The sequence below is a fragment of the Scaptodrosophila lebanonensis genome, unplaced genomic scaffold (assembly GCF_003285725.1).
Source record: "Scaptodrosophila lebanonensis strain 11010-0011.00,11010-0021.00 unplaced genomic scaffold, SlebRS2 tig00000024-arrow-pilon, whole genome shotgun sequence".
NCBI classification, from domain to species: domain Eukaryota; kingdom Metazoa; phylum Arthropoda; class Insecta; order Diptera; family Drosophilidae; genus Scaptodrosophila; species Scaptodrosophila lebanonensis.
This window is the reverse complement of record NW_022060538.1, coordinates 2,477,007-2,501,803: the sequence shown is the minus strand read 5'-3', so window position 1 is coordinate 2,501,803 and position 24,797 is coordinate 2,477,007. Positions and strand designations below refer to the sequence as shown.

The 24,797-nt window shown below is 40.4% G+C and overlaps 1 protein-coding gene across 7 annotated transcripts; it reads right to left on the bottom strand.

Annotated features, from left to right (window-relative positions):
- Window positions 1-10: 10 nt before the first annotated feature.
- Window positions 11-24,233, bottom strand: LOC115621390 (diacylglycerol kinase theta). 7 transcript variants are annotated; one of them, XM_030515025.1, is made up of 19 exons: window positions 24,086-24,229; window positions 20,805-21,759; window positions 12,706-12,785; window positions 12,537-12,639; window positions 12,365-12,471; window positions 12,218-12,302; window positions 11,787-11,987; window positions 9,883-11,370; window positions 9,124-9,381; window positions 8,911-9,047; window positions 8,564-8,853; window positions 8,181-8,502; window positions 7,889-8,118; window positions 7,669-7,817; window positions 7,336-7,605; window positions 6,243-6,528; window positions 6,022-6,178; window positions 5,855-5,962; window positions 11-2,950 (listed from the first exon to the last, which is right to left on the bottom strand). In XM_030515025.1, the coding sequence occupies exons 2-19, from the start codon at window positions 20,911-20,913 to the stop codon at window positions 2,780-2,782; spliced, it is 4,551 nt and encodes a 1,516-aa protein (XP_030370885.1). In that variant the 5' UTR covers window positions 20,914-21,759; window positions 24,086-24,229; the 3' UTR covers window positions 11-2,779. The 7 variants fall into 7 exon arrangements, with proteins under 7 accessions (XP_030370885.1, XP_030370890.1, XP_030370884.1 ...); XM_030515024.1 differs by lacking the exon at window positions 11-2,950 and adding an exon at window positions 3,951-4,660 and having other exon boundaries at window positions 20,805-21,754; window positions 24,086-24,233; XM_030515023.1 differs by lacking the exon at window positions 11-2,950 and adding an exon at window positions 3,951-4,660.
- Between the last annotated feature and the right edge of the window lie 564 nt (window positions 24,234-24,797).

Below are 24,797 nucleotides of genomic sequence, written 5' to 3'. Positions count from 1 at the left end.
CATTTGAAAATTCTGTTATTTCAGTTACATTTATTTTGCAGTTATTTCCGTTGTGTGTCTGTTTTTCACAAGAATTTTGTTTTAGCAACGGATTTGGATTTTGCGGTTGTTTCATTTCAAATAAATAATGTTTTAGAGCGATGCTATTGTACATTAAATTCCATTATTTTCTTGCGTAGTCTGTTAAAGAACTGCTTCAAAAGTTTGCCACCTTTCGTCTTTGCATTTACTTTAATTAATCGTAATGTGGAGCAAAAATTGTTGCATTTTTGTTTTGGTTTAGAGAAAAATAGTTACTTGTACATTTATGGGCTTGAATCTGTTACGGTTCATGCAACTTATGTATTCTGGTTGTTGGCTGTTGGTTTACTTTTGTAGCTCTTTCAAGATCTTCGGTTTAATAATTTTCTTTTTCGCTTATAATTAACACTACATCAATGTATGTACTATAAATAGTATTTTAGTTGTTGTTTTTGTTGGTATTTTTATGTTTGTTTTGTTTTTTTTATAGATTTTTCTTGGTAATTATGTTTTGGATTTCTTTGAATATTTTGCATATTATAGTTATTTCTCATTCTTGCTTAATCTTATGCTAGTTTTTTTTTTTATTTAATGTGAAATACATTTAATTAACGTAACCAAAAAGTCTCCTAAACTCCATGTCCCTTGTGGCTGTGTATTTTTGTACGAAATGAGGCGAGAATCCAAATCACCTGCGAGCTGAAATTTATGTGCCTGTAGCTAATCGTTTCAAAATCAATTGAAAATAATTTGGCGGACCGCACGCACTGGAATAGGCGCAAGACGCTACGCAATACAAATTTCTTTCCAAATTTAATATTTTAGCTAAACAATTTTAATATGTATTATAACGTTAAAAAATTTAGATTTGTTTTTGGTTTTTTTTGACGCGCATTTTTGTGTCCGTGCATTGCATAGCATCCTGCTTGAGTCCGAGGTGTACGTGTCCACACTGTGAGTCACGGAAATCGGCTGAGTTCTGATTAACCGCAAGCACTGAGCCCCTTAATCGCAGCTGGAGGTGATTTGCTGAACGCAAAATGTCAAGGACTCGAAATAAATATCGAGAACAAAATGTGTGTTGGATTGGTCACTGTTATGCGATTTCCGTGCATGCATAACAGTCTCGAAAGGGATAACTGTCTGTTTGTGTAACTGGAGGATAGCGTTTGGGGCAGTTGCACATGTTCCGCAGATGTTTCAGGCAACGGGATATTCACATCTGCAGCTGCCCCAGAGCTATGGCATCAGCCTAAGGGATGCAATCGGTGCCAACGTGAATATCCCCACTCCGGGAAGCGTTCGACGGAATTTTGGCAACCATCACATCCCTGAGGCATTCGGTGTTCTGAGTGTGGATGTTGGGTAACAAAATATGCAATGTAAAATTATTAGTAAATTGTTCAAAAATTGTTTTCTTTTTAAGCGCATTTAAGTTGAAATTGTAGTTTGTTTTCGGATTTTCTTCTTTCTTCTGCGGATTCACCATCCAAAAATGTTCTTAAACAAATGCAGGGAGAATACTTTCGCCTCTAACTGATCGATCGACTGACAGGCAGCTTGCGTCAGTTAGAAAATGCATTCGTTTTCATTCATATTTTCATATATGTATGTATTGCAAACAGCAGCGGAGAAAATTAATACCAATTGCACAATCCAAAATGCTCTTTACCTTAACTTTAACTATTTCTTTCGACATACATAAATACGTACGTTCATGGCAATACTCCTATTCTGATTTAATTTGTGTTGCCAATTCAGATCGCCTTTTGCCAATAGCGAATGGTTTGACTCTGCGATTGTTGCGTCCCAATTAGTTTACAAAACTATGCAATTTACAGCTTTTTCCAGATATTCCTTCAAAAGTTTCATAGTAATTTTCTCGCATTTGCTGTCTGCTAAGTCCTAGCTTGGTCGTGTTTTGCGCCTGAGCGCTATACCAACGCTATCCGCTTCCCTAGTTGAGGACGGCGGGACAACGCTGGCTTTCATAATTGGTATGTGATTTCATGTCTAGTAGTTTGTTTAATTAATTTCTCATTGTCTCTTTTTAGTATTATTAAACAATTCTTAACAATTTTGTACTTTTTGTTTTGGTTTGGTTTGCTTTGTTTCGTTTTGTTTTGTTTTTGTTTTTTTTGCCTACTTTTCTGGCTCTTACGATTTCGGTTTTAACGGTATCACTAAATCTGTTATTCGTTATTGCATAGGAACGAAAAGAGAAGGAACATAATTGAGCTTGAATTTTATACAACTTTGCCAGGCTATTGCAGTGTTTGCGGAACTTTTGTTTTTGCTAATTTTAACATTTTTAACTGCCCTTCTTCTCTGAAGTACGAGTGTGTGGTTGGTTAGTTGTAAGTTTTCATTTAGTACAGTAAGTAGTTGTAGTTGTAGAAACAGTTCTTGTTCTTCTTGTTTCTGCTATTTTGTGTTGCTTTTGTCGATCTTGGGCTGCCTACATTTGTTGACAGTTGTCGGCTTTGGTCGAGCTGTTTGAGTTTAACGTACTAATTGCAGACGAGACGCGGAAATGTTGAATAGGCTTTTTGGCATGGAGTGGAAATTTTCCTACGAATACGTGGCATAAGAGTTAATTTTGATTAAAGCTTTTGATTTGAGTTGACTTTGGCTATTGCACTGGTGGGATGGGCGGGGCTTTGGTTGGATTTGGTTTTAATTGCTGATTGGCTGGTGTCGTTGGATTCTCTGGTGCATTGTAATTAGCACGTTAAATCAAACGCTCGCTATACCATATTCAGAAGTCCGTATTATTTGGGCCCCCATCGCCCTCGGCGGAATCGCTTGCCTCGCCCACGCTGGGTGGCAGCGCCAACGACAGCTGCGGTGTAGCGGAGCCAGCGACCAACATTGTCGGCTCCGTGTTGCGGCGTTTCATTTTCAATTTGTTCTTTTTTAACATGGTGGCCTACATATGTGGAAGGCATTTAACGGTAATTCAAATGTGTTCGTATTGGAGAGAGATTGTTTTTTAAAATAATTGCCGTCCGGCGGATTATCAATAATTGTAGAGATAGGTAATTGGCGTGAATTTTGAAAAATTGTTGTAAGAGTATGTAGAGCGAAGTGTGTAGTATTGTTGTAATTGTATTTTGGTGTATTGTGTAGTTTTTTGTTTTTTTGGAGCGCGTGAGAGAGTTTAGTTAAATAGAGAAAAAGAGAGTAAGAAAATAGAGTTAACATAAAGTAAAATTTGTTTCGCTTAGTAAATGCTTTACATTGCTTTTTTTATTATGTTATTTGTTGAATACGCTTGTGCTAATGTTGTAAGCTAAATTGGCTTAAACGTTGAATGAGAATAGCTCAGAAATCAAGCAAAATTCAAAGGAATATAAATTAAAGATTACTTTTGGATTACAAATGCTTGCAATAGATATATGTATGTAGGTAATATTTTAGAAGAATAAATATGTAAATGAATGTTAAGAAGCATTGCAATCATGAAAATGCATTTTCTTATGGCCTTTCAATCTTCACATTGAGGAGCACATTACGTGTTAATGGAGTAGAGCAGCAAATGAGTGGCTAAATAAAAAAAAAACCAATTCAAATCAAATCATAGACAGTGCGTTGTGGTATGTAGTGTGGTGTACTTTTTTGTTGTTGTAGTGTTGTCTGTGGTTATAGTTTTAGTTTATAGTTTAAGATTAAAAGCGGTGGTAAAAGTTGTTGCTGTTTGTAGTGGTGTGCAGTGGTTGGCTAGGTTGTTGGTTCGGTGTGTGGTGGTCCTGTGGATGGGTGGGCAAGTTTTTAGAATCGTTCAACGCTCTGACTGCTGGCTAACTACGCCTTCACTAAAACTTCCTACATAAAATTCAGTTACGAAGCTTAACAATCTTAGAGAGTGTCACGATCGTTTCCGTTTTCGTTAAGTTTTTAAGCAATTCATCTATTTATAAAGTGCAACTTTTTATTTCAGATATTTTCTGTTGTAGATTTAATACTTATTGTTGAATATGATCTTTTGGCGAAATTTGTTATTTATATATGTATGTATGTTTGTATACATCCATTGATCTGGAAGATAAACTTGCATATTTTTCTTTTCCTTACTTAGGCTTATTCTACATATGCGATTCGAACTTTTCAAGTTTGTTGTGGTATATTTTAATAGGTGCGTAATGTTTGTTTGTTTTTCTTTTTTTTTACAATAATTCGCGATTTCCATTTCCTATCGTATTACGGCTATTACGTTTAACTTTGAATGTATGTAGCTATGTAGGTGTCCAAGAGAGGACGGGATTTGGTTTTCTTTTGGTTTTTTTGGGTTCACTATGGTTTTTTTTCGTTTTTTCAAATATTACGGTGGCTGTGGCTAGGAATAGAAGCAGGAAAACCAAAATTTCGGACCGGACGAATGCGTTGTACTCTAGGTGCTGCCCAGATGTGGCGATGCTGCCACGTCCTTATCGCCATTCTCCGATGCCTGCTGCAGTGCCTGTTGCCCGGCTTGTGGTTGCTGTGCAAATTGGGTCGACTGTGTCGACACGGTTGGGGCGCTCTGAAAGGCCGTGCTGGCGGCGGAGGCGCTGGCGGTTACCGACAAACTTAGAACCGCCGGTGAAATATGCGGCTCCGTCAGACGTCGCTTACTCTTCGTTTTCTTCAGCATGGTTGCCTGAATGTAGCATAAAACATACAAAGTCAAAGACCCAGATAACTGCATACTTATATACACACAACGACACACACACACACATACACACACAGATGAACGGTTGAGAACTCTATAAAGCTGGAACTTAATTTACATCTTAAAGTAAATCGTTTCTTGTTGCCCTTCTTGAGTGTTCTCTAGCTGATAACTTACGCTCCATTCAATCATTTATTTAGTAAGCACATTGAGATAATTCTGTTCAAAATTGTATGGGGGTCGGTCATATTGGATTGGGGCGTTATTAATTTTGATTTTTGGTTGAAGCCAACATGTGCTCTATTAGAAATATGGAAACATACAAAAAACAAAAAAAAACATACTTAACACATACAAGTCTGCTGTTGCATTTCTGGATAAGGCAAAAAGGTATCATAATGCTTTTTAAATTCTTAAATTCTTATATTGACTGGGACGTATTACAAGGGGTACAACAGTTAGTTACCTTTTTTTTTTGTTTTGGTAGCGCCTGAAGTTTCAAGTATACAGATATGGAAATGTTTGGCTTACTCAGAACTTTGGCGCAACCAATCGGTATTTTAATTTACACGATAATTCATAGACTTGGAACATAGTGGGTAAACTTTTCTAACGAATAAAAATCAAACTCTGCTTTTTAAACGCATATCCATTTACACTGGCAATACTAAGTATACTTGTATATAAACATCACATCAATGTCGTTGTTTCTGCTTGTCAGGTTGGTTGTTGTATTACAAATTGTCACGTACGGTACGAGTATGCTGTGGTTTGCTTTTTGGTGTACAATCAGTAGCGAAACCGAAATTGTAGAGGGAAACTATAATGAACTTATACGAGTACATATTGAAGAACGAATAAACTGATAGAACCAAAGGCTAAACAAATGGTGCTTCAACTTTGTTTGGGGTTATGATTGCTAGGTTGCTTGAACTTATGTACAGATGTATGTAGTATATATATAAAAAAAAACAAAGCCGTTGAACTACTCGAAGCTGACTCACAAACAAGAGCAACGGAGGTCCCTTGCGGTTGGTTTATGAATGAGCCTGGAGGTGAGGTACAGTACTGGGTTAAAATAATAACAAATTGTAAAGCTACATGCCATAACAAAGTAACGTTCTAGACATGCAAGGCGAATCCCAAAGACAGGAGGTGGAAGAGTCGCAAGTCACTTACCTTAAGCGCGGATTTTAGAACGACGACGTCACCCGGACTCTGTATCCAAGGCTCACCGTCGACTTGTACGGGCATGTCGGTGTTCAAATGTATTTTAATGTGGCCACCCTGCGAAGTGAGTTTTTAGCTAAAATTTGTGATTTGTAGCTTTCGACATTTGTACAAACCTGTGCTATGCGCATCGCTGTACGAATGCCCGACTGTATTTGACCCAAGTGTACGACGCCTGTGACACCCACGATTTCCAGCATGCCATCATAGTGATTGGGTGTGCTGAATTGATCGTCCTTATCAGGACCCCAGGGATTGGCACCACTGCCCCAGCTGTAAAGAGTGCAGATGGATTTTTAGATCGACGCTTCTTAAGGTATTGCGCAAATGATGATACCTCAATATATTCAATATTATGATGCCATCGACGGGCGGCAGCTCCACCACCTTGCCATCGACCTCAAGGCGCAGCTCCTTATGCAAATCCTTGACCGTCTTGCGACCAACAATTTTTCGCAGCCCCATCTTTACGTAATAGCCCTTGTTGCGGAGTCGCGAATTGAACTGGTTGGGGTTCTCCTCACGTGCATTGTGGAAGTCTAGACAGAGGTCAGCATCTATGCCAATCCCAAAGTAGTTGTTCATGACGAAAATCTGTGAGTTGTCTTCGTTTTGGGCACCGCCTGTGGGGGATAAGCTGGGCATTAGTTTTATTATGCAACGGAAATGGATGACAGCCACAGCACACGTATCGACAAATGACATCGAACATATATATTTACAACATCAAGATATATGTATGTATATACTTGTATATAGGTCCATTGCATTACTAGTTTTACCCAACTGCAGTTTTTGGCGCCTTGACTTTATTTTACATGTGTTCGAGTATACGTATGTTTCTTACCTGCGTGCCCAGAACTTAGGCTCAAGCATGAGTTTAGTTTTCAGGATCAGTCGGATCAGTTGAATTGAAATGTTTACTAGACATGCGGTTCTCATCTACTTTTATAAACATCATATACACATCGAAACTAACAGCACTTATCATCAGATACCACCAATGTTTGCACAAAAGTTTTGCCATAGGTTGCAAACTTTTACTTGATTTTCTAGACTCGCACTTCAAGCGTTAATTTACACAAAACTAAGTATTAAGATATACGTGTATAGTATTGGGGAAGGGCTTCAATGTTTGCACAGTGAAATAATATTTTTGCAGTCATCCAAGGGTTAGAAGCTTTGTCAATGCGCATAAACAAATATCAGGCGTTAAAAGCAAACATTGTCAACATAAAAATAGCATCTAAGGGGTATTTGGTGGTGGGGATATACTCGTAAATATATGTGTAGGAAGAATAGCAATATAATACAACGAGAATAAATTTGTACGCTTTACTTTTATATTTTATGGGGTTTTGAAGGTCAGGCTAAGGCAAATAAGGTATTGTAACGCAAAAAGAACAAATAATTTTGAAACATCAAATGACCTGATATATCACTCGATGTCAGAGCCGGTAATTGATGATGCTGATTTGTTTGTTGCGATAGATGTGCTTGGTGAGCCTTCTTCTTCTTACCGGTTGTTTGTGAGGGTGCCTTCATGGCAGGCTCTTCGGGTTTATCTTCCGGATGGAAAACTACAGTCCAGCGATCCAAACGTATCTCCTCTGCTTCGATCACATCGCGTAGCAAATTCAATGGATCTTCTCCGCCGGTGTAGCCGGAGCCCCAACACAAAACGCGAGCCAAGTCGTTGCCTGGCAAGATTTTTGCTTAGAATAAGAGGAAGGACGGAGGGATAGGGACTTTCTGACACTTACCGGTGCCAAGTGGCACTATGGCACAAGGTGGGCTGGAACATTCTGAATCCTGGCCGACATTGTCGAGACACTGTAGCACCCAGCCGATGGTGCCGTCGCCGCCACAAACCAAAATCTTATAGTTTGTGATCTGACGAAACACGTACAGGCTGAAGAGGACAGATAGAAGGAATATATACTTTTAAGGTAAGCCGCCCATTTGCTACCGATTGGTACTTACCCTGGAAGCGGACCGCCATTGTCCAAGTCAAAGACTTGATACGGATTCAGTAGTTTTCTAAAGCTCGATATTAATTCTAGGCCTTGACAACCGCCGGACTTGACGTTCACAAAAACAAGTAGCGGTCGTACATCCGGTGGGACCATGCTTGGTTCAATATTTGGCAACAGCAGTACTAGCAGTTTTTTATCCTCAATAATCGTCTCGCGTAAATTGTAAAAGGCGCGCACCTACATGGGTAAGAATGTAAGTAGGATTGGACGACGATTAAAGTAAACTCTTAAGTGCTTACCGCCTTTTGGGCATCCTCGAAAGTTAACACCACAGAGCCGTACTCGTAATATATAGGTCCAATGCTGGTGAATTTGTTTTCATCCGTCACATACTTGTTGAGAATCTGCTCGTAATTGCGCTGTGAAATTCCCGTGGGGAGATTTCCCACAAATAGAGCAATGTTTGGTCCATGAGGATCCTGTTTGTGCTGCATATAGAATCGCATCAATTCCATCTGACGTATGGAATCCTTGCCCAATTGTTTCATAATATCCCACGGGCGTTCATTCCATGAGAGTATACGTTCAGTAACGCCGCGATCAAGGAGAACCTCGGAGCATCTAGGGAGTACAAGTATGTTATTCTATGTTCTGTTCAACGGGTATTTTTAAACAACATTACCTGTAGTCTTGTATTTGGTTATCTTGTAATCCAAATTTGTCTAACGCATCGCGTATCAAATCCTTTATAACGGTTGTATTATCTACAGGAACACTGACATACGGATCTTCCAATGAGCATTGCAATTTGCCAGGATATACGCGCACAAAGCCCTTGTCTTTGTCGAGAAACCTGAGATATATAGCTGGTCGCTTCCCCTCCAAGTGTGTCAGGTTTAGTATGGGTGTCGGATCCTGAAGCGGTGCATCCTCCATGCCAGCGGAAGCATACATATCGGTCAAGTAAAATGCCTGTGAGCAACAAAACTTGTGATAAAAGGCACGGACTTCTATTTTTTAATGACTTACACTTGGATCTCGGGTTATATGAAAGGCGCGTAGGGCTGTCGTCAGTAATTGTTCAAGCGTGTAGGTACGTTGCACAGCGATCACACGGTATTGTTGTCGCCGGAATGAGTTGTTGCCATCGAAGACTTTGATCACTTCTGTGCACGATAAAGAGAGTGGGAGAGATGGAAATATATGGGTATTGTGTGATATTCCTGAATGCGAATTATTTACCTATATCTTTCTCCTCGCGTTCCCTATCCTTCTTTTCTCTGTCCTTGTCCGACTTGTCCGATTTGTGGCTTCCCGAATCCGGACGGTAGTGCGTCGAGCTAGATCCACCGCCCCCGCCTCCGCCACCGCTACCACCTGCACCACCGCTGCTGCTACCTGCGGCACCCGCACCATGCGTTACATCAGTTTTGCTGGCCGACTCCTCATCCTTAAAGCGTGGCGTATCACCACTGCTGAATTCCTCGGATATGCTGCGTGCTAAATATATTTGGCGATGGAGAAAGAAAGCTTAAGTTAGGGACATTGTTTGTTTGAATACGTAGGGCTTAGTAGGCAACATCATTCTTGGCACACAAAAGAGTTTGTGACTCGCAGCAGACACAGCTGGTGACCAGCGACCGAAGGCTCTGCTCGGTGTCTGATCTGCTGCAAGAATATTAGTATTCTTTGTACAGATGAGCATGCAATTCGTGGCTTGTGTTATGGGTGTTAGACTGTCGACTTAACAAGATGATGCGAGATGGTGCGATCGTATGAAATTTGATTAGTGGAGTTAGTGTTTCAAACAGAATCAACGAAAACAAAAGCTGGTTTCAAATTGTTAGCTCAAAACTAGAAACAAATCCAAGAACTCAAAAACCAAACTTTAGCCAATTCAGTACAGAAACAGAAACAGAAAGAGCGACGTCAGTCGTTGCAGTTGCTGTTAGAGAGAGAGAGAGAGAAAACAAAATACAAAAGAGCGGTTCGCTTAATCACCTCTGCGCTTTTGATAGCGCGGCTTGCGCCAGCCTACGGATAAGCCGCGCATGCGTCGAATCAATTTTCCGAAAACGTGCTCGCTGTCGCTGGCACGTGAACGGCTGCTAGCTCCGCCATCGCTTATATCTCCACCCACATCGTCACCGCTGAGGCCATCGTTGCGCGGCCGATCATCCAAGTACAAGTTATCGTCCTCGTACTCATACTCAGCATCGTCCTCGTCGTCAACGCACCGTCGTCTCAGCGTGTGATAATTGTCGTCGTAAGGCTGATAGTTGCCATCCTCATCTTGTATGGTTATTTCGATGTTTTGTGACAGCCTGTCCAGGCTGTAGTTGCTCTTGGTACCTCCTCCCTTGGGAGAACGCTTCGAGCGACGTCGCTGAAACAAGGCACGCCCGTACTTCTTGTAGCGCGCCGTTGTTGAAGGCTTCTTGACACCCGGCTCCTGGAAGGACTGGCTGCGACCCACCGGCGACAATTGAAGTGCCGTCAATGCGGAAAGGGGCGCAGGAGAGGCGGACGAGCAGTCGCTTGAGTTGGCCGAGCTCGCAGAGCCGAGCACCGATTTAGCACCAGTCTTTGGATTGCGTCCAGTGTGCACGCTTAAGGCATGAGCTTGCCCAGCTGTGGTAGCTGCGGCTGCTCCTGCGGCAGTGGGGCGTGGCTGCTTGCGCTGCTCATTGGACGTATTACTATTACTACTATTATAGCTTAGATTACTAATCAGATTCATGCTCGAGTCGAGGTCGTCGGTATTCGTTAGTTCGCCACCCGTGTCGGATGTTTCGTAGCAACTCTCGCGTGGCGCAGTCTCCTGCTCCACTTCTGCATCACCATGGTAATCAGTTTCGCTAACATCGCGTGGCGGTCGCTTGCGCTTCCTTAGCGCCACATCACAGTGGTCGTACTCGTCGCTCAAATCGCCACCGCTTATATCACAGACACCCCCATCCACGTCGTCGTCCTCACTGTGCGAGACGCCGCCAGCGCAACGTTTTCGTCGGCGTCCATTGCCCAACTTTCGAAAGAGGCTGGTATAAAGCAGATGCAGAGAGGAATTGGCGGATGGTGATTTTTGCAGCGAACCTGCTGCCTGAGCGCAGGTAGGATTTTGACTGATTGATGTGGTCAGCTGCAGCGCACTATCATGCTCCGTATTTTCTTCGGTGGCATTGGCGATGCGTTGCGCTTCATTATCGTAATCATCCTCTTCCTCCTGATTGTGGATGTCGTCGTCGTTGGCCGCATTTTCGTCCGCTGAATGGCTCGTCTCGCCGGTTCCCACTGTTAGCGAGGGAGTGGGTGAGGCGCAGAGTGAAACCGAGCCAAAGGAGGGCGAAGGTGAGGGCGGCATTGAAAGTAGAAAATGTTGTTTCGATTGTTCAATGCGTTGCCTATGGAGCGAAAGCAGCTCCTTTAAACACAAACCCACCGCCACCCCTGAGCCCTGTTCAACGCTATCATCGTTTACACTAAGCTCAGCTGCTGGGCAGGCGGGGGCGGCACACGCAATAAACCGAAAAAGAAACGTTCAAAATTAAACATATATAAAGGAAATAAAAAATTTAAAAAAAAAACCTGATAGCTAAGTGTAGCCACTAGCTGATTAAAATAAATTTTGGAAACTAACACAAAACTTGGCAAACATGTGGAAAGACGAATATAGTATGTGAGAGAGTCTTGAGCATGGGTTCAGCAAGGATGAGACTTATGCTTGACTGATGTGAGAGACAACATGTAATTGAGTCTGAAGATGTGCACAACATCGAGCTGATGCGTTGCTGAACGGGTGTGAGTGGGTAGCTGAGTGCTTGAGTGAGGCGGGTGGGTGAGTAGGGGTGGTGTTTCCAATGATCAGGGGCTCAACGCACTGTCGAGCAGTCAACAGCGGTACTTACGACACGAGTAGTCGCGCACGAGCGTCGTTTTTGATTTGACTTGTACGCCAATTATCGCTTCAATTGGCACCTCAGTACGTGGTATCGAGACTGAATGCGGAGGTAAGTAGATAGGTTGTAGTATACCAAAATTACATTCGGTTGGCAGGTACGTTCGACATCCACCGTGTGTGGTCATACCACACCACTCGCAGCGATAGCCTGCAAATAGACGATATGGATGAATGGGATTGTTTCGCTTAGTTCTACACCTGCGGATGAGTTCTCATTTGTATGGTCTTTAAGGTTTTTAAAGCAATGTTCTATTCAATTTGTGACTGAATCAAAGATACATTGTTGTTCCATTTGTAGATTTCGGAAATCGATTAAATCGATTCTCGCTATTCAATTTTCTTCAATTTCCGCAGTAAGTCATTTCCGGTTGCACTCACCTGTCAGACATTCCGATGACCAACAGGTTTTCTTGCAGTAAGCACATTTCGACGTAGATGGAAGATTACCCTCTCGCCAATGATGCTGCAACGAGAATTTAACATGATTCATGATTCAATTTTGTGTATGGGATGGGCTCTACGTACTTGATGCTTCACATTTAGGAGCTCCTTGCCGGGAACATAGGTTGCATTTTCGGTGCAGTCGGGCACAGCAAAATCTTGGCACTCAATATGCGCGAAATATTCGCAAACTGAAAGAAATTATCATTCACATTACTGGGTGGTTTCTATGTCCTTGAACTTGCTCTTGACTTACCTAAGCAATGCACCGCTGGCGTCTCATCTAAGCGCTTACGGCAAACTGTGCAAAACTTCCTTTTGTGGTGAGTCGGCTCGGACCAGCAATGAGCCACGGGATTCTATTAAATACATTGGTGTTATTATATAATGTTGTACTGCATTAGTTGTAGTGTACTTGTGCGAACCTTAATTATACATGGCGCTATTCCAGAGCAAGGCGTTACCACGCTGGTGACACATCGTTCGTGTATAATAAAGTTGCAAACTATAAAAAAAGAATGGAATAAAATATGATAAAATTGTATAATACGAATATGTACTAATTTTCAATTAAATAATATATATATAGGTATAAAATATTTAAGAATATATATTTCATAAACCTGTAAACAAAAGCCAAAATGTTCCCCTTATATGCAGGAAAACTATGTTCCTCTATGGTTTTGTCGCATAATGGTAGTAGCCTGAATCTGTTTGGTTTTAACTAATTGGCCGATTTAAATTCCTGATAGTAAGTATAGGGTGAATTTTTAAAGATGGTATTCCAATTTGCGATATATATATTGTGGACTTGGATTGGACTTCCCATTGCGAGTCTTCTGAATTACAGATTGTCTTGCCTCTCTTCAATACTTATATACTGGTATCTCCTATGTAGTTATGTCTGAAATCATTAAGGCAAACCATTCACAAAAATAGATCAATGGAAATGGCAATTCCAATAAAAACATCAGGACAGACAATCAGACGATCACTGATCAGTCGAGATCGGCTTGAAATGAGGTCAGACACAATTCATATTACAAAAGTCAATGGATATGATTGGAACTGAATTGAGCTGGAGCTATCTATATGTATCCTATATATGTATATTATACACGTATCTATAGTAATACTAATACTTATCTATCTATCTATATTATAAAAGCGGAAAGATTTGATTGTTTGTTTGCTTGTATGTTTATTTGAATTGAATAGGCTCCGAAACTACTGGACCGATTTAAAGTATTCTTTCATTGGGAAGCTTCACTATCTCCTGTTAACATAGGCTATGTTCTAATTGCAAAAAAAATAAATAAAATAAAATGCCAAAATTGTAACCCAAGATGTAAAAATATTCCTACAACATTTTTTGTAATGTACTCTTAACTAGTTCCAAGGCCGAACCTTCAAATTAGTAGGGATAGACCTATGAAAGAAATGCTTCACTCATGGCCAACTGTAGGTTGGCCCATCGCGGGTTGGAGCTCCTGAAAATCAATTTATTTTGCTACCACAAAATAAAACAACATCAAATATGGTTAACAGAGAAACTCTGACTCAATAAAGAATACAAAAAAAAAGGTAAAAAGAACCAAAACAATCATTAAAATAATAATATCTAAGCTGTGCTTATAATTTTACTCTTTTTTTAGTAGCTCATGTTTGGGTGCTATAAAATGAAATTTTTGTAAAATACCCGTGTGAAGCAGGAATGGGACGCTAGTGTTATATAAACTAATGTCTCTCTTAGCTTATACTTTTAAAATATATATCAAGGAGAGCTCTAAAAACTATATCGATTACATTTCGGAGAAGTAGAAGCTGTGGGCGCCTTCAATGATTTGTACTATCTCTCTTGACTGTGCCTTAAAGCCAATTTGAATGCTGATGATGTCCAACATCATTGATGGCCAATATACGTCATCGTCATTCATAGTCGACGACAATGTTGCTTCAATGAGTTCACGGACGCCGTTTTCATTGAAGTTTTTAGCCCACAATCATGCCCACACACACACACACACAGCGTGTATGCAACGCTGAATGAGTACAGGTGCCCAGTGGCAAGACAAAAGCCAAGTCAGGCTAAGTGGCTAACCGTAAAACAGATGGCACAGTCAACACACAAAAGGGCCAGTGCGGAACGACACATACGTCTATGACAGCCTCTTCTCCTCTTCCTCCAGCGTACACTAGACCTGCTCCTGCCTCGGCAGGATTACCCATACAGAAGGAGTGCAGCATCATGTACGTGTGCGTATGTATTTGTATAAGCTTAACATAGATATCGTAGATATCGCCGAGTATATTTTTAGCATTGCGTGAAAGTTATACATACTTGTGGACACACAAGTTCACATGTGTTCTATCTACATACATATGTACATACTTATAGTCGTATATATGTACATATATGTGTACACTATATACTTGTATGCGAGGGGTACTTATGTACTATGTATTATGGGCAACTGTATGTGTGTGTATGCAACACAGCAATAGCAACATCGTCGAAAATCTAGGCCGCTGACCTGCAGCTCTCTGGCGTTCTGACGTCATAAATGAACTCATTCATTGCATGTGCTTGACTGCCACATCTCCTTGCAGTTGCAGTTTTGGTGGCTGTTATTCCAAAGATGCACGCTTTCTAAAAATACACAGCGTTTTCCATTCTAGCTGCATGTGGCAGGCACTCAGCTTTTTGTTTAAACGTGACTCTCCCAAGATTTGGCCTGCATATACATACGTATAGTAATATAGAATCGGGTTTGTTTGTGCTTGTAATTTTATATGTTGTTTAGTAAAATAGCAGGCAGCAGCCGCAAAGTGGCTTGCAAATCTTTCGATGCACGTGCCTGGTAATTGAAGACTCGATTATTCGCTGCCTACCACCGTGGCGTATGCGTAATCCCAGAATTGCTACGTATACGCCCCGTACAAGCCAATTATTCTTAATACAAGTATTGCTTGCTAGTCACTCCTTTCTGCATTCCAAACAAAGGAAATGTTTGCAATTCGTTTGCATTATGTATACAGAAATTTATTTGACAATGCCAAAGAGTGCGTGCTGGCATTTATGTGTGTTTGTATGTATGCTTTCGTGTTTGTGTGTTTCACTCTAAAAAAAAGAAGAAGACAAGCGTGAGCAGCGTGGGGGAAATTCTTGAAATACCCAGCTGGTAGGGAAATTCACAAAACTCAACACACTTTTACTTTTTCTGTTTCTTTCTTCTGCTACGCACTCACTTAGCGCCTGTGTTTGAGTGCTTGGCTGTGTGAGTGTGCGATTTCTTTTATCTGCACGATAAAACAACAATAACAAGGGAAATATATAGCGAACTAGTCCAAAAACTTCTCCAATTCAAGTACACAGCACATCAGACGGAAAAGAAAACGTCTTTGAAGATATGTATATCATTAAAGCAACAAAGCGAGCAAATAAATTTAGGCATACATATATGTACAAGTATTACGACCATATTTATTGAAAGCGTACAAGTTGACATGCGTAGTACAATAACAACAGAAAGTATCCATGTCTGCAGGCATGGATTGTCCAATTTTTACTTTGCACATGCTTCTGTACAAACCTAGGTCTGTTTAACTTCAATGTTTAATTTCTTTTACGCCAGCCTGGGACTGGCCTGTTTCCGAATAGCACTAATAAGAAGCATTTCCATTGTTAAGAAGAGTGAAAATGGAAGAGAAGTGGATTTGTCTAAAGCACAATTGAAGCGTTTTAAAATATTTCAAATAGAACTAGATGGTTTAATTTATTCAAAAACAGTCTTTTCATATTCATATGTTTAAATGGTCACAGAACATAGCACATGCAACGGGAGAAGTGAATTTTAAGGAATAATTGAAGTACCTAATTCATTTCATATACACTTAAAAATCAAAGTAAACAAACACAGCTAATTTCAAACAAAATCAAGCAAATTCTAGAATAATATAATATTTCATTTAATTAAAAACTGGCACTCTGAATTTTGGCAAAGCAGCATAACAGCATAGAAAAAAGTATTCATTAAGTTGATTTTTTAATGCAATATTAGCTTATAATATTTTAACTTGATTGAACTCTTTGTATTGATATCTGCAAAAGCCTATTGATGAGCATAAAAGGTTTTCAGATTTAACATCGTAAGAACTTACATCATATATTCGTGTTTTTCCCATAAATTTGTACTCAGATAAATAAACATAATCTCTGCCGAAGCTCTGCCGGCAACTTTTGTTGTTGCTGCTGCTTTGACTTACTGCATACAAGCACGCATACACATGATTCTGATGTAAATGTATGATGTTGAAATTGTACATAAACACTTATGTGTGTAGGCATGTGTTGAATATTTTATATTTAATTAAATTAATTAATTTTTTTCATTTTAAAATTTTTTATAGCCTGTACCCAAAGGGTGAAAGGCTATACTAGTTTTGTGCGCATGTATGTAACACACAGAAGGAGGCGTGGCAGACCCCACAAAGTACATATATTCTTGATCAGGATGAGAAGCCGAGTCGATATAGCCTTGTCCGTCCGTCTGTCTGTCCGTATGAACGCAAGGATCTCAGAAAGTATAAGAGCTAGAATAACCAAACTTTATTTCCATATTCTCCTAAAACCGAGAAAGTACGAGTTTGATTTTTTTTCGATGCACCCCCCCACTCCCCCGCAATTCGTGTTTTTTCTTATAACTTCCGTAATTCTCGGAATTTTGAAATCAATTTTGGTAGGTACATCCAGTTAGTACTAATGTGTCCGTGTGCCAAATTTCATCATGATAGGTCAATTCTGAAGAAAGTTATAGCCATAAGAAAAGTCGCTGCTCATGCGCTGCCTGCAGCTCTGTCGGCAGCGCTGCCCGCAGCTGTTGTTGTTGTTGCTGCTTTTGTTCAACTTTGTGCTGCATACATACACGCATATAAACACGCATAGGTACGTGATGTAAATGTATGCTGTTAAAACTGAACATAAACATGTATTCTAATTTAATTTAATTAATTAATTAATTCATTCATTTTTTTTAATAATTTAATTTTATTTTTTAAATTTCTTTTTTTTTAATTTTTCTTTTTTGTGGAGAGTACAGGCTATTTTACTGTCGGGCTTGCTCGACTGTAGCGTTCTATCTTGTTTTTATTTGTGAGGTGGTGTTTTAGAGTTGATCCCGCTCGACTTTAGTATTCCTTTCTTGTTTCTAATAGCATTCAGTTAATAATATACGCGTATTTGTGTATCAACTGCAAATTATTTAGAATTGGTTCACATTTTTGGTCGCAAGAATCTATGAAGGAAAAACCGCAATTCTGGATGCACGGCTGTAAACTGAAACTCTTTTTTCTAATAACATTCAGTTAATTCCAAATTATAAGTAAAATAAAGCGCTACTCTGGAATACTCCCCCTTCAGCTCAGAATTCCAAAAGTATTTTCAAAGAATGAATCTGAAAAGCCTAACTCCAACATAAAGCGATTGCATTAAATGTTTCGGCGCAGACGGCATAGTGTATCTAAAAAAAGCCAAACCTATTTTCTGTTGACTAAAAATAGCATAAATATAATTCTCGTAAACTCAAAATAAATCACGAACACATAAAAGCAAATGTGCGCAATTAAAAAACTTGTGCACTCGTACGTCGGAGCACTCGAACCACACACACACACACACACAAACACTCACACAGACACAGAGTGCATACATAAGTACGTAAGCACACACAAGGCAACTGTCAAGGATATAACGTGCGTCGTTGCCGTCAACGCTGTTTTTTTCTTCTGTTTTTGGATCAATTGCGTTAAAGATCCACGAACCAAATGTCATGGATGAGAATTAATAACAATGTTAGATGGTTGACCAGCTTGTAGTCCCCATCCCCACCCACCTCTCGGCCAGTTCATCGCAAAAGCGCAAGAGTCCACAACTTTGTATTTTTGTTTATACATACATATGTATAGTATGTATATGGACATGCATATGTATTTGCCGTGTCAGCCAATCTGACGACCCCCAATACCTCTATTGTTTTGTTGTTATTTTTGTTGCCTGTTGGTGGTGCTGCTGCCACTTTTATTTCGTTATGAATGAACGACATCGAGGCAATTAAACGGCTCCGTCCCCGCGTTCTTGTGCCAGACCCACAGCCCCACCACTCTATACATATATAGAGAGCGAGAATCCGCTCGCACACACAGTCTGTTCCGCAGCAACGTTTCATGGCGGCCATTGATGACGCACTTTTAGCCCTTCGTCGCTATCGTTGCTTTGCCATCACCATCATCGTCATCATCATCATCACCACCATCGTCATCATCGCAATAATCGGCATCAACAACATAATTATTGCCATCGAGCAAATGGCAGCCAGGCAGGCAGGCGGCGTGCTGCCGTCATGTTTCAACAACACTTTTGCATTCAATTTGGTTTTTGTGTTGCGCCCGCTCACCTGCGGCTGCTCTCCTACCACCCCCCCCCCCCCCACCCACATTCCCCACCCCCGAAATCCAATTGAAACGTTGCCTTCGACTGTGTGCAAGCAAGCACAGCTAGGTATGTATGCACGCGTATGTGTGTGCATAGGATATAGGATGGATTGGTGTGTGTGTATTTGCGCGCTTGCATATTTCGCATTTGACCTACTTTCAAGCGCGTAGTGCCCAACTGACGGAGCTGGGGCCGGGCAAGAGGGGAGTGAATGCTGCAGCGGCAGAGACCTATTGAGGCTTGGGCCGTCTTTCGTTTGTATCGTCATTGCGTGTTTTTGCAATTAAATTTGCAACTCAATTAGCGCTACGTTTCAGATTTCATAGCATACTCATTCACAAAGTAAAATGATAACAATAATTATCATTATAGTAAAAAAAACGTTGTTGTTCAACGTGGCGTATGCGTGTGATTTATGTCGCGATTTGCAACATGAGTTCTTTAAATTAGATTGCAAACGGCGCCTTGACAAAGTGCGCCTGTAGGTATGCAACCATTTTCGCAATACAAGTGCAGCTCACCAACCCAATGTGCATTTTTGTAGGCTTGATGGAATCATCAGGAGGTTTAATTTCAGCTACGATTGTAGCGCCAACAGAAAATTCATAAACATTGAAGTTAAAATACATTTCTACAGCACTGCCGTAGGGACAGAGTTTCTGGACATGCCCAAATACTGTGCATCCCTCTGCACACCAAAGAACTGGTGATCCCTACACAGCCTCATTGCTATATATTTTATTGTATATAGCTGTCATACGACCGAGCTCTCTAAGTAGAATAACTTTTTTAGAATAAAGCTAGAACAAATGAAGCATACAAACTCGTAAATAATTACAATCTTCCATAATATTTGGACGTTCCCACAAAATCGGTACATTATAGATGTAAAAGTAACGATTGAGAGGCCTTTATTATTATTTATTATTTCATTTAATTAAAATTACATTCAATAACTTCTAAGAAGTTGTACTTGCTGAAAAGAATCATCCTAAGTATTCTCGCATTAAAACTATAGCTGATTCCCTAAAATCCTTTTAAACTTAGATCCATTGAATATGGATATGGAGATATTCTTTTCGGCGATGCTTGACTGTATTTACGCGTAAACACAGGTAAATTTAAAGTGGAAGCTAAAACAAATGCGTTTCCACGCGAAGGCATGGGGTCGTCTGCCTTCTGGCACATCGCAGCTAATTGGCATTCCCAATGGGATGCGCACAATGCTATTGCGAACTATAAACATTAACGTTTGAACATTAAAAAAGGCGATATAATTATAATAATAGCAAACGAAACGAGGACTGCACAAATAAACAAACTTACGCGGGCGTTTAACTTGCTTTCAATTGGGAGAGGCTATTCAATTGTTTGAATAGATTCAGATTTTCTACAGGTACATATAATATAATATATAGTATATATTACATACATACATAAAATACTTATGCATATATACTATGTATAGGCATATGGGGGAATGTATGCATGTATTCGTTCCAATTCAGAAGTGTATCCAATAGTGTAGTCCAAAAGATATACAACCAGCTATGACGTCGTTTTGAAGCGCACGTCATGCCACAATTTTTGAAAAGTTCAAACGCACACTTTTCGGCCACAAATAGCATCATGATTGGACAGCGGTTCTTGTTCTTTTTGTTGTTGCTGTTTTTATTGTTTTTGGTGCCCCGCCTGTTAGGCATATAGTTGTAGATCATTACGAGGCCCAATGTGTTCATTGTACAGACTGTGGCGCTAGTATTGTTTTTCCTTCCATCCATAATTTCAAATTGCCTTTCGTATTGTTAAGAGCAGATGAACGAACTTTGACATTTGTAGACAGAGGAGTCTATTCGACCTTCTAAGCATGAAATCGCAGCACATATAGAAAATTTGTGGAAGGGGTTTGTTTTTTATTCGCTATTTTATTATTTTTTAAAAAATACCACAATATGTATACCAATATTTGTTAGGCAATTGAGATTAATCGTTCAAATATGACAGATATCAGGAAATACTATATTTTTTACTCACCCTCGCAAATATATCCCTGTTGAATGAGACCCCAGAGCAAATCGGAACAGTGATGACAGTACGTTGGCTTATGAAATGTCTTCTTCACAAATGAATGCCCATCCGCCATTTTGTGTGTCTTCTGCTACAGTTACGCGACTCCAGCACCTGCGCTGCGTTGGAACGTTTAGGTGGTTGAGCGGTGGTGTTGGCGTTGGCGATGACGTTGGCACGATTCTGTTGCGTTCCAGATCCACTGTTGTTGTTGTTGTTCTTGTTTTTTTGTGGTTACGGTTTGAATTACTAACTGCAGCTGAGAATTAGGCCGCAGTCCCCGCCAAGATCAGAGAGAGCGTGTTGGTAAGTGGCAGCAGCGCCAGCAGCGCTGATGACGTGTGGTAATCGATGCTGGACAGGATTGGTGACCGCTCTTGTTCTTCGATTTTGTGATCCTGGCCTTGATGTTGTACTTGCAGCTGCTTTTTGGGCGCTGCGTTCGGCTTTGGCTCCTCTACTTGTTGCTGCTCCTGTTGAGTCTGAGTCTGACAATAGCGATGACAAATGGACAACGACGACGACGACAACAATGACGGCGACGGCGGCATTTTCATCCATTGGTCAAATTGCTGCTGTATTATCCAGACATTTGATTGCCGGAATTCTGAGCTGCTTTCAACGTTTCAAGATTCGTTTATAGGATTTGTTCTTCTACTTATTGTGTGTTTAGGCCTTGGTTTTTAATTCTTTTCCTTTTTGGTTTTATTTATTTGTTGGTTTCGGAGTGAAGGCTACGTTGTCATTTACATTATTTTATAGTAATAGGGAGCTATATATAGTTATCGGTTCCATATAATATTAATTATGTATATTTATACTTATTTTGTTTACTATGTGTTTCAAATTTGGTGGAGTGTTTGTTGTTTTACTTTTGGTTGTGTATTTACAATTAACGGAGACTTTTCCTTCGGGCGCTGCTCTAAAAATACACCACAATGTACACAAAACACTTAAAAAATATCTTAATATTCGTTTGTTTTGGAACGCGTCACAAACGGTAACAGCTTTTTATTTATTGGAGCAGCAGCAACATATTTAACACTACACTACTACAACACAAATTTTCCATTTTTCCTTTGACGACTGCCTCTGTGTTTTTCTTTATTGTGCCTGTGCCTCTGCTGTGGCCTCTGCTTTGCTGATGTGTGCGCGCCGCACCCCCAACAGCAATAAAAAAGTTTCGAGATAATAAAATATACACGAGCGGGAGTTGTGTGCTTAGAAAAAGAGAGTGCGAGTGTCTCTTCTGTCTGTTTCCATGTGTACGTGTGGGTGTGTGTGTGCGTGTGTGTTTGTGTGGGAGCGAAGGTCTTGTGTGGTGAGTTTGTTCTCTCGGGCAAGAGGGGCCTGTGAGCGTAATAACCCGTTATTTGTTTGTGTTGCACAGCCCACGATAGAAGGAGCAGAATTGTACTGATACCAAATAATAATAATAGATGTGGCTAAAATATGATATCAACAGCCTGTCAAAAGAGAGCAGCAAGCTTGGGACGGCAAGAGCAGGGAAATTGGAGTTTCATTTTGAAGATGTTTTGTGCTCATTGTTGTGTTAAAGATCTTAGAATACTAGCTCACATATTCGAAATTGGCGAGGCACAACAAAATGTATTTCCCATAACACAACTCGTATATGCCTTTTAAAACAGTCTCAATGAAAATCTTTTAGTCTGGGCTTATGGAATTGTTTTAATATAAGAAGTTAAAAACTGTAGGAAGGCTACAGTACGTTTTTCTTTTTAGGCTTTGCCAAGATATTACACCTGTCGGGTCTTTTTCACAACAGTAAATAACAATTTAATATGCAAGTATAAGGAGATATGTATATGTTCAGCCTTAGCCAAAAAAGTCATATGCAAGAAAGCACTTAAGTTTAAGTTTTAAGACAATAAGAACCAGAAACGCGCAGATTTGTGAGTGTGCAAGTATCGGCATGTAGAGCATATACTATGTATGCCTATATATACATATCTATATATGGAAAGGCACTTTTTCTCTCCTGCCAGCATGTGTTGGCACTCTGGCGGCCTGTCCATGACCAAGGACATGCGCATGGTAGTCCTGAAAACTCACCACTGCGAACTGATGGCAAGGCAACTGTGCAAAAATGGCCAAGTTTAAGGATAAATCACGCACGACCAGCACAAAAGGCACAGGCCGTTCTAGAAGCGAAATATAATTTTGCAACAAATGGCATGTGGAAAACTTTGAGGCACACACACACACACAGACACGCACACTCTTTTGTCGACCATGTCCAGGTCATGTTTTTGTTTTTTTTTCGCACAAAATTATTGTTTTTTAAATCAAACAAAATTATTGATGGTTTGATGGTCGACGGTACTCGAGATGAGCGGCCGCGGCAATTCGAATATGTATAGAACGTCGAGCAGTTCACACACACATAAGATCATGCATATAAATATATATAATATATATATATATATATATATATACTATAAATGTGTGTTTATGTATGTATATATATACTATATAGACACCACTTTGCACCCACACCACCGACTGCTGTGGCTGCGGTTGTGGTGCTGACTGTGGCGGTGGCACCCATCCGAGTACGAGTGCTCTGCTCTGCTCTACTCAGCTCTGCTGTGCTCTTTTCGGGGCATGAGCACGAGCACAAAATCGCAATAGATAGAGAATTTTTTCTTGCTGCTGTTTCGCAGGCTGCTCCTGTGCTGTTTCTGCCAGCTTTGATTCCTTTTTCCCATGGACACACACACACACATACCCGTTTAGCCTTAATATGCATGTATATGTGCGTGTGTCTGTGTGAGTGCTTTTCCACTGCCACTTTTTTGCTTTTCAGAATTATTAACTTTAAGTAAAAAATTGGCATTCAATTTTCGAGTGTTCAACTTTTCCTTGAAGCTGGTGCAAAAAGTTTTCCCAAAACTTGCGCATATGACAACGTAATTTTCACACGCACACCGACGCGCGCACACAGACATACACACACTGGCATGAATTTTATGTACAATATAATTTCTGGACTCGCTTTGGACTTGGCCATGCTGGAGCTGGCTCCACAAATTTATTTGCAAAACATTTTTGTTAAGCAGTAAATATTCGTTATGATTTTTCACACTACTCTCCACACAATTATTCTTGTACACTTTTTGTTGCTGCTGCTACGGCTGCTCATTTTGTCGCTTTTCATTTGCACTTTTCACAGGCGATCAGAATTTTTTGCACTTCCATTTTTCATTGGTAATTTTCCCCGGCATTACCTATTTTCATTTGATTTGCGTTTTTTCAGCGGTTTCGGATTGTTCGCCTAGCAGTTTATGGAAAATTTTCACAATTTATGTACAAGTTTTTCTTCTTTTTTTGTACATTTTTTCCCACTTGCTGTGTGTGGTGTGTGAAAATTTTCTTTTATGTGTGCTCCGTAACGTACGAAGAGCACACCTAATGACTGTGTGTGCTTCGCTGAAGACGATGGTGCGCTCTGACGCGACCGAAAAGCGCTGGCCACACGGTCGCCGTTCGCCTTGTTGAGATTGTCGCGCGGCCGCAGCAGAAAATCCCAACAACAGTGGGAAAATTGTCTGCGAACGAGTGCAGAGTGGCGGCGGAGAGCTCTGCTCGGCGTGCTCACAACATTCTCGACAGGATGCTCGGTGCCTGCTCATGCTCACTATCGCGCTCATACTCTCGCTCTCTCTTCCGACAGTGAAATCAACAATTTGTTTCGGATAGGCGCTGACCGGCCAACCTGTGCCAATCTTGACTGAGCCTGTTCAAAGGGTTGCCAACACACGTCAATGTGAAATGAAATGAGCTTTTGTATTTATTTTAAATAAAGCGTTTATTTGATTTTGTATATAATATTGTCAAACTGATGCCAGGAACGTCGTTATCAGATAGAGTGTAACTAAATGAAATATACCCTGTGTTGAAGAGAAAAAACATTTTATTTCGATTTAGTTTATTCTGCCT

Excerpts from the sequence above, each read along its gene's own strand:
- LOC115621390 (XM_030515024.1), bottom strand. The coding sequence starts at position 20,913 with ATGGCGGATGGGCATTCATTTGTGAAGAAGACATTTCATAAGCCAACG. Across the intron at positions 8,119-8,180 it reads TCGAGGATGCCCAAAAGGCG|GTGCGCGCCTTTTACAATTT; the intron begins GTAAGCACTTAA and ends TTACCCATGTAG. Across the intron at positions 4,661-5,854 it reads TTCTAAAATCCGCGCTTAAG|GCAACCATGCTGAAGAAAAC; the intron begins GTAAGTGACTTG and ends TGCTACATTCAG.